This window comes from Corvus brachyrhynchos, unplaced genomic scaffold (assembly GCF_000691975.1).
Source record: "Corvus brachyrhynchos isolate BGI_N302 unplaced genomic scaffold, ASM69197v1 scaffold434, whole genome shotgun sequence".
In the NCBI taxonomy this organism is placed as follows: domain Eukaryota; kingdom Metazoa; phylum Chordata; class Aves; order Passeriformes; family Corvidae; genus Corvus; species Corvus brachyrhynchos.
Genome location: NW_008238372.1, coordinates 870416 through 880476, shown reverse-complemented (window position 1 = coordinate 880476; position 10061 = coordinate 870416). Strand labels below are relative to the sequence as shown.

General features: G+C 42.7%; 1 protein-coding gene across 1 annotated transcript in view; it reads right to left on the bottom strand.

The window, feature by feature from the left end:
- Positions 1-9751, bottom strand: part of TTC3 (tetratricopeptide repeat domain 3) — a 42422-nt gene extending 32671 nt beyond the window's left edge. Inside the window, exons 1-9 of the mRNA XM_017736328.1 lie at positions 9645-9751; positions 7224-7269; positions 4778-4910; positions 4190-4274; positions 3276-3329; positions 2323-2446; positions 1956-2041; positions 1631-1725; positions 359-421 (exon numbers count right to left, since the gene is read on the bottom strand). Of these exons, the coding sequence (XP_017591817.1) occupies positions 359-421; positions 1631-1725; positions 1956-2041; positions 2323-2446; positions 3276-3329; positions 4190-4274; positions 4778-4910; positions 7224-7269; positions 9645-9710 (752 nt within the window). The 5' untranslated portion in view covers positions 9711-9751. The remainder of the gene's footprint in view (positions 1-358; positions 422-1630; positions 1726-1955; positions 2042-2322; positions 2447-3275; positions 3330-4189; positions 4275-4777; positions 4911-7223; positions 7270-9644) is intronic.
- Between the last annotated feature and the right edge of the window lie 310 nt (positions 9752-10061).

Below are 10061 nucleotides of genomic sequence, written 5' to 3'. Positions count from 1 at the left end.
TACCTCAGAAAAATCTACAGGCTGGGGAAAAAAGTATAAATACAAATAGAAGAAGTAGAATATGAAAATAAAAATTGAATAGAACAGCAGTTCATAGAATTATGGAATAGTCTGGGTGGGAAAGGACCTTAAAGTTCACCCAGTTCCACCCCAAAATGGGCAGGGATACCTTCCACTGTCCCAGGTACTCCAAGTGCCACCCTTGGGACACTTCCAGGGATGGAGAATCCATGGATCTCAAATAACTGCAGTCCCATAAACACAAATAATTCTGTATTTTAGCTTTAAAACGACTCTTTTCTTACAAATGTGCCCGAGTTTTAATGCAGCTCAGCCCAGCACCTCAGGGGTTACTCACTCGTACTGCCTGGTGAGGATGAAGCACAGAGCTCGGTTTCCATACAGGAGGTGGTTCAAAGGGCTTAAAAAAAATAAGATTATGAAGAGTTAATAGTCGGTATTACTTCTGGAAGCCCTAAGGAGAAGAAAAATGAAGTTTTCACAAGAACTGCCTGCAAAAACTCCAGCCCCAGCACACACAGAAAGCCCCACGGATTTACAGGTTCTCGCTGGGAGAGTTCATTTTAATTGTGGGATCATTTGTAAGATCTGGGCCCATTCAAGCAACTTGCAACGAATTCAGATTCCTCTCACCCTACTCTCCAAGAGCAGCTCAGCCCTGCAGTTCCTGGAAATCACATGACCTCCTCTGCTCTTTACCAGCCACAGGATTTCCTGTGTTTTCCACTGAATTCTGCTCCTCCCTTCACGGTCTTGACACGAGGGACTCCATTTTCCAAGAAGGCTGAAACCAGCTGGAATTTGAGACCAAAACCTATCCTGCCACGTGGCCTTTATGGGAATTTAGTCACAGAATATTAGGAATTAATTGATTAAATTGAATTGTACACGATGAGACCTCGGTCTGGGTAAAAGGGAGCGTAAATAAACCCAAAATGCTGAACCTTTTTCCAGGGCACAGTTATAAACCCACAGCCCTCAAAATGAAAAATCCAACTCTCTGCACAACGTGGTTTTGTGGGAAGCGGGATTTTATCCATTTCCCTGGATTTTATAGACACCAGGATGAGTAAAATCAGCATTTTCATGACCACAACACCCGTGGTGAACACACCAACCCTGCTGACATTCCTGTGGGAGGGGGAAAACGCCCTAAAAATTCCCATTTGATCTCCTTCTCCCAGGAAAGTGTCCAGAGCCTTTCAGGAAACACCTTTAGGGAAGAAATTGAACAAGGCTTACAAATGGAAATAAAGCCTAAGAGCTGCCAAAATCTTTGGTGTTTATTCCTTTTGCATCATAGCTGATAAATATTTGCACCACTTGGAAGAGTATTTCAAGGGAAGACACCCACATTGGATGTCCATGGTTGTTCACCCCAAATAATTCCCTTTCTTGCAGGTTTGCTCCCCTTGCTCTTGGGTCATTTTAAACCCCAACAGGACTTTAGGAGCAGTAAAAGCACAAAACCCAGCAGTAATGGGGGAAAAATGGGTGATAGGGTTGGGTTTTTTCTTTAATTAGGCATCATTTGGCCTCTAATTAAAGTGGCTGATGCAAAATTGTCCAAAATGAGGATCAACGTGAAGAAGGCGAGTTCAGTTCTTACCAAAACTCGATGGCTTTGGTGTAGGACACAATGGCACAGCTCAGGGCTCCTTGGGAAAACTGAGCATTTCCTTTCTGTTTCATGGCTTCACTCTCCTACGAGAGCAAGGACAAACAATTCAGCCCCCACTGGGGTTAAACTCAATGAATTCAGCAGGGTAAAGGTAATTATTTCGTGTGGTAAAGGGAATTGTTTCTGCCAGCACAATCAAACACTCGAGCTTTTGAAACATTTCTCTTTAATCACTTGGGGATTTTTACAATCCCTGATAATCAGAAGCCCACCCCCAAAACCAACCCAAACACATTCAGAGAGCTTCTCTCACCCTCCTGGAGCTCTCAGAGGTCTCAGCTTTCAATTCTTCCACTAAATCACAATCTTCCAGTGCCACTCTAGTGATGGAACGTTTCCCTGGAGACAAAATCCAGGAAAACCCAGTGGGTGAGGGAATTTCTCCGAGCCATTAAGGGTTTATCCTCTGCCACTAAAACTCCTGCTCTGCTCCTGCTTGACAGCAAAACCTGACACACAAGTGAGGATCTGCAACAAATCCGGCAACAGGAGCATTCCAAAATAATTATTTCTTACTGGAGAGGCCCAGAATGAAAATAATGACGTTAATTATTTCACCATTTCTAAGAGCAAAGTGATTTTTCCTCATTTCTGGCCCCTCCAGGGCTGTCCATACTCACACTCAGCAAAAACAAGTGCAAGTTTGACCCGACCACAGTCCCCAAGCTCCTCCAGGCCCTGCAGAACCTTGGCACCCCCCACGCATCTGACCCAATCCACGGCCTCTGCAAGGTGAAAGAAACCCTGTTTCAAATGGGAAAAAAAAGAAAAGAAAATCAAGAAAAGGTCATTCATATACAAAGCAAGGTGTTCATAAACAGAGGGCAGTGCTGGAGCGCTTTCTCTCTGAATTTGTTCAGGGTTTTGCTGATTTTTGAACTGACAACAGCAAAAAAAGACAAATATCTGGAGACCTCGAGCACAGGACAGTCAAAGAATCAAACCAGCCGTGCAACAGGAGGCAGGGGAAGCATTCAAATGCTAGAATTTGATTTAGAAACGTCTTTGTGATGACTGAAATGATTAAAAAAATACTATAAACCCCTAAAATTTGATTTAGAAACTTCTGAAATGATTAAAAAAAATACTATCAACCCCCTAAAATTTGGTTTAGAAACTTCTTATGACAGTTGAAAAAGAACACAAAAATCCCCGTGACTAAGACAAATATCCCCAAAAATCCAGCAACTGGATAATCCAGCAGTGACACACAATTGTATTTATTCTGGTTTTCCTATTGCTGCTACAAGCTGCAATGTTGTTTTTTAAATTCACTGCTTGTCTTTTAGCTCTTGCACTGAACATCCAGCAGGCCCCAGACTTTATTCCAAGTGTGGAAAAAAGTGATTAAACACAGGGAAATTCAGGGATCTTCACAGCCCAAAGTTTACAAGCTGGAAAATTTAACGGGTTCTGTTCTACGAGAAACTGAATTCTGTTAAAAAAAAAAAAAACAACAACAAAAAATGGATCAAGGAATCTCCCAACCCCATTCTGCCTCTGCCATGCCCAGCACTTCAGGCTGAGGAGGTGTCAGTTCCAGGGAATCTTCCAAACAATTCTGGAAACTCACATTTTCTATTCCACTGCCAATCCTCAGGATGCCACTGATGAAATGTGGGATGTTCTGGAGCAGGGAGAGAAAACAAGTACAAACTGAGTTCTCAAGATGTGGTAATTCTAATTTCTGTCTGCTCAGGTTCAACCCAGTAACATTTCCTGCTCTGCTGGAATTCCCTATCCCTGGGGCAGTTGCTCTGGTCCATTCCAGATTTCTGTTGAAAAATAAATGTTGGCATGGGAAAAGAGAATTCATGGGTGCTGTGAGGTCTGCTTAGGAAATTCAGCCCCTTGAACCACTCCTGCAGCTCTCTGAATACTCAAGGACCAGCTGAGACATCCAAAGAAACCATCCCAAAATCTGCTCCTCCAAATCCATTTCACTCTGGGATGTAAACCCAATCTTTTCCATGGAGGAGAAAAAGGCTGAGGGAGTGGGAAGAGGAAAGCAGAGGTGTGGTGCAGAAGAGTGTAGCTGGGGTTGAGCAGGGGATTTCAAGGAATGAAATAAGAAAAATGTCATTACCTAATTAAAAAAAAAAAAAAAACCACAACAAATCCCTTCAGCTGCTGAGAATATTCCTCATCTCCTCCTCCCCACTGCTCCGCTTCCGTTTGAAGTCAGCAACAACAGCAAATTTAAAATCTCATGTGTTGAATGAGGGAAAAATAAGTGAGGAGGGGGGGGAAAAAGTCTTTAAGTCATTCATCCATCAGCTTTATTGCTGACTGCAAATATTTCCTCAGTTATCCCAACTGGAATCAAGCCTAGGCCACAATTTCTTCCCAGAAAGCTGCAACTCAGTTCTCAAATAATGTCTTCACTCCAGCAAAAGGCAATAAAAATAATCCCAAGATGCTTAAGGGTCAGATTGAATTAATTCATTAGACTTGAAAACTCAGATCAAGTTAAAGTACAGGACTTACAGCAACTTTTTTAATTGAATCAGTAAGGTCTTCCAAAACATTGCGCTCACAGATTGGCTTCATGTTCCAGCCCAGGAACTGCACACTGAGGGAAAACAGAACAAGTTATAATTTAGACAAACACCAAGGTGTTACAGGGTCTCAGTTGTGACTATTTAGGGGGATTAGATCTAAGGAAGAGAATGTTTACAAATTCAAATCGAGCCCTTCAGAGGAGGAGGGAGAAAAGTATTAATAATAATCAAAATACTAATAATAATCAAAAAAAGAAGAGCTGCAAAGGTTGTGGTGCTTTTCAAATGTCAGGCTTCTTAAATACTGAAATACCCCCCAAACTTCAGCTTCCCAGATTCCCAAAGATCCCAAACTCTGGACTCCCAAAGACTCCAACTTTTAGAAACCCATCCTTAATATTTTTCTCCTATGAATTCAAGAACTTCTGCCCTCGACCAGCTCAGCCCCAACTGGGAACCCCACCATCCCTGCAGCACTGTGAGCCCTGCTGGAATCACAGAAGGAACTTCCACAGGCAACAAAGAAAAGTGGGAGGATTTGGAGGAAATCCCCTTGGAAAATGAGGATACTCACCCACGTTCCTCTAGAAAAGAAACGCTTTCCGTGGTGTAGAACAGAGTCCCAAAGATCCTGATTTTCATAACGTTGCAATATTCCCTTAATCTCTCCACAGGCAGACTGCACCACACCTCACAGGGATCAACTCCTCCAAGGGGAAAAAAATGGGAATGACACTGCACAGTCCAGGCATTACAAAGTGCCAATAAACATGAAAAGCACTGATTATTTCCAGCCTGCATCCCTAACGAACCAAAACAAGGAAATCTGAACACTCTCAACTCACCTGGCAACTTGAGGGGGGTTTGAAATGGAAGGGGGAGAGGGGATTCAGATGGAATTAAGGATAGGGATCTGCTGGAAGGATTTGCATCCCTGGGTTCTGAATTAAGATGAAAATGCAAGAAGAGAAAAAAAAAATGGAAGGAAGAAGAGAAAAAAAATGGAAGGAAGAAGAGAAAAAAAATGGAAGGAAGAAGAGAAAAAAAATGGGAGAAGAAGAGAAAAAAAATGGAAGGAAGAAGAGAAAAAAAATGGAAGGAAGAAGAAGAGAAAAAATGGAAGAAGAAGAGAAAAAAAGGGAAGAAGAAGAGAAAAAAAATGGGAGAAGAAGAGAAAAAAAATGGGAGAAGAAGAGAAAAAAAAGGGAGAAGAAGAGAAAAAAAAGGGAGAAGTGAAAAAAATGGGAGAAGAGAAAAATGGGAGAAGAAGAGAAAAAAATGGGAGAAGAAGAGAAAAGAGGAAAAAAAAATGGGAGAAGAGGAAAAAAAAATGGGAGAAGAGGAAAAAAAAATGGGAGAAGAGGAAAAAAAAATGGGAGAAGAGGAAAAAAAAATGGGAGAAGAGGAAAAAAAAATGGGAGAAGAGGAAAAAAAAATGGGAGAAGAGGAAAAAAAAATGGGAGAAGAGGAAAAAAAAATGGGAGAAGAGGAAAAAAAAATGGGAGAAGAGGAAAAAAAAATGGGAGAAGAGGAAAAAAAAATGGGAGAAGAGGAAAAAAAAATGGGAGAAGAGGAAAAAAAAATGGGAGAAGAGGAAAAAAAAATGGGAGAAGAGGAAAAAAAAATGGGAGAAGAGGAAAAAAAAATGGGAGAAGAGGAAAAAAAAATGGGAGAAGAGGAAAAAAAAATGGGAGAAGAGGAAAAAAAAATGGGAGAAGAGGAAAAAAAAATGGGAGAAGAGGAAAAAAAAATGGGAGAAGAGGAAAAAAAAATGGGAGAAGAGGAAAAAAAAATGGGAGAAGAGGAAAAAAAAATGGGAGAAGAGGAAAAAAAAATGGGAGAAGAGGAAAAAAAAATGGGAGAAGAGGAAAAAAAAATGGGAGAAGAGGAAAAAAAAATGGGAGAAGAGGAAAAAAAAATGGGAGAAGAGGAAAAAAAAATGGGAGAAGAGGAAAAAAAAATGGGAGAAGAGGAAAAAAAATGGGAGAAGAGGAAAAAAAATGGGAGAAGAGGAAAAAAAATGGGAGAAGAGGAAAAAAAATGGGATGGAAGGAGAAAAAAATGGGAGAAGAGGAAAAAAAAATGGGAGAAGAGGAAAAAAAAATGGGAGAAGAGGAAAAAAAAATGGGAGAAGAGGAAAAAAAATGGGAGAAGAGGAAAAAAAAATGGAAGAAGAGGAGAAAACAATGGAAGAAGAGGAGAAAACAATGGAAGAAGAGGAAAAAAAAATGGAAGAAGAGGAGAAAAAAGATGAGAAAATGAATGTAAAAACTGATAAATGCAGCCTCTGTGCACATGAGGAACTCACAGGGGCTGTTCAGGGGCTGGAAGGGAATGTTCTTTTCCAGGGAAAACATCAGCCTCTTCCACCTGCATCCCTGCAATTCTCAAGGACCATAAAACCAGGGCAATGCTGCCCAGAGCAGCAGGGCACAAAACCATCAGGGTTTGTCCTCAAAGCCCCGGAGATTCAGGGCTCTGTTCAGCTCCTCTGGAGGAAATGAAAAGGGGAATTAAGTTTCTTGGGGGGGTTTCAGGTGCTCTCAGAGCAGAGCAGCCTCACCTGAGGGTGTGAAAATACACAAAAATTCACTTTGCACAGCTGGTTTGATCTGTTTATTCCCACAAATTACAGCTTTGTGCAGCAAATGCAATTCTGAAGAACCTGAGCCACCTGCTTTTCTGTAACTGGGAATTTTTGGTTAATTATTACTGCAAAACCTTCCCTGCAAAAAAAAAATATCAACTTGAAGCTGTCTTTAGACCTACACTGCTAAAAGCACAAGCCTTGAATCTCCATCCTCACAGCACTAATTGCCTGCATTCATGTAAATATTACTGATTACTTCAGTTATATTAGGAGAAAAGGATGAGAATTGTTCCCGAATATAACAATGCTTCTGGTCAGAAATAACAATGAACTCATTTTCAGGCAAAATAAGGAAAAAAATAAAATCAAATAGCAATGCAAAGATCCACAAAGCAATAGGAATGGAAGAATATTGATTTTGTTTCCATACCTGTTTTACGATTAGGCAGCACTGGCTGTCCAAAGGTTCCATGACCCTAAAGATAAACACACAATTTACATATTTACATGTAATATATTTAGATATTTACATTTTCTTCTACTGCGCAGCCAAAAAGCAAACAAAGAAATCAATAACAGAAAGAAAAAAAAGCGCCTTTTGCTACAGTTATTTAACAAACTGGCTTAGAGAAAAAACAGCTTCTGTTTACCTGCATATGCACTAAAAAATGTCCACAGGTTAATGGTTATGAAGGGACAGGAAAAGCTCTGCTCCTTTAAACAATATTTTTAATCACACTAGAACAGGATTCTAGGAAATGATAACTCCAAAATCAGGCAGCAAAATCATGTCCAAGACTACCTGACTAAACTTAAAGGTTTAAGAAGGTAACACAGCTTTTTTAAAAAAAATAGTAAATATTTTTGAAGAAGTTGTGACAGTTTAGGTATATTTCAATAAAGCCATAAATAAGTGGAGTAATTGATTTAGTATTTCTCGTTACTTTTAAGGGGTTTAAACCCTATTTGAGCACCTCAAGCTGAAGAAGAACTGGTTTATTCTGATTTACAGATCCCTACAAAGTCTGTTGTTTTAACAAACATTGTAAATGTGTCCTTTAATAAGCACTCTGTATCACAGCAAATGCTGCAACTCAATTATCATTTCTGCTGTATCATTCTACAGAAATGCAGAGCTGCTTCTAAATTACAAAATTGATGTATTTAACAGGCCAGGACACACAATAATAAGGAGGGAAAAGAAAAAAATCAACTGTGATTTCAAAGTCAGCTCATCTTGAAAGAGAACTGACATCTCTTACAGAGCTTTGTTTTGGCAGCAGCAAACACCCAAAAAGTTCTTGACTGATATAAATAAATTCTGAATGGGATCATGGCTCTGCTGGCACCAGTCCCTTGTAAAGGCAGAGCTTTACAAGGAAGAAATTCAAGTTAGATAACTTGAACTGTACTTTGGGGAGGACAATAAGCCACAGCTTGGATTTCACAACAGCGCTGATAAATAATTCCTTTTCTGAGTTCTCCAAGACGTACAAATATGCATTAGCACAGGGATTTCTGAGATTCCTTAAGCACAGCAAGAAGGGGAAAATAAACAGGCAAGGGAAGTATTCTTGGAAGTATAGAAGCAGAAGAGCAGTATAATTCATCCAGAAAAAGCACAACACTAACTGAGAGGGAAAATTCATCAGGAACTGGAGCCGCAGGACCCAGGGAATGGCTTCCCAGTGTCAGAGGGCAGGGCTGGATGGGAGATTGGGCAGGAATTGTTCCCTGGCAGGGTGGGCAGGCCCTGGCACAGGGTGCCCAGAGCAGCTGGGGCTGCCCCTGGATCCCTGGCAGTGCCCAAGGCCAGGCTGGACATTGGGGCTTGGAGCAGCCTGGCACAGTGGGAGGTGTCCCTGCCATGGCAGGGGGGGGGTGGGATGGGCTTTAGGATCCCTCCCTGTTACAGCGCAGATACTGCAACACGATGTATCAAACCAGGAGTCCCATGGAAAGGAAACAAGATGTGGACAGATTCTGACAGATGTTTCAGAGCTGTTTATTTCCCCAGCCATGGCCGGGGCTCTGCTGAGGAACCCTCACAGCCCCGGGCCCGAGGGTCCCTCCCGCGCAGGGAACAGGAACCAACCAACGGGAACGAGGCTGCCCAGGGCAGGGAAATCCTGTGCCACCCCTCAGGGCCCCTCTCCCAAGGCAGGGGGAGGAGACCCCCACACCTCCCAACCCAAACCAGTCCGGCATCCTGTGATTAAAGAAGCACAAAGAAATGGATGAAATTGGAAGAGGTAAGAACAAAGAAGGGGCAATGCTGCAGTCACTGTGCAGAGCTGAATGAAATCCCACCAACCAAGAGCTGATTGCCCTGCAGTGACAGGGACAGAATCTGTCAGGCTGAGCTGCAGCATCCCAGGAATGGCCACAGGACCAATAGGATGGGCAAGTTCTGCTGACAGGATCTGCACCTCAGTGCCTGCCCTGGCCCTGCGGCACAGTCAGTGACACCTGCTGTGGGGACACACAGGCTCAGGGCTCTGCCCCACTGTGGGGTTTTTGCAAGGGAATCATGCACAGTGTGAGGTACCTGTAAGAGAAGCTTGAATCAACATTGTGAATCACTCTGTAGATCTGATCATAGAATCAGAGAATCCCAGAATGGTTTGGGTTGGAAAGGACCTTAAAGATCATCTCATCCCACCCCTATGCCATGGGCAGGGGCACCTTCCACTATCCCAGGTTGCTCCAAACCCTATCCAGCCTGGCCTTGGACACTGCCAGGGATGCTGCAGCCACAGATTCTCTGGGCATCCTGTGCCAGTGCCAGATCCAGGTATAAATTCCCCTGGAACATCCTGCAAGTTTCCCATCTATTTCCAAAGGCACTTACCAGTTCAAAGTAGGATGGATCTCCAAGATGAGCCAAGGTCACAAGGTCGGAATCGGACAGAGCCATGGCACATCACCCTGAAAGGATGGGAAGAGGAGAAATACACGAGAGGAAGGCAAGAGGCAAATGACAGGTGCTGTGCAATACTTCAAATGATCACATCACTAAATCTCATTTTGCCTGGGTTCTGTGAAGGCTGTGGTTTTGTGAAAGCAGAGGTTAATGCTGAAAACAGTAATCCTAACCCCGGCTTCTGACATCGACTGTGTTCTACACCCCTGACAGGACCCCGGGGCGCTGCCTCACCCCTGCCAGGCACCTGAGGCACTTTCTCCCTGGCAGCTCAGGGAGCAGCATCTCCAGAATCACGGCCGCACCTCCGGAATCACGGCTGCATCCCGGGATGCCGAGCACGCC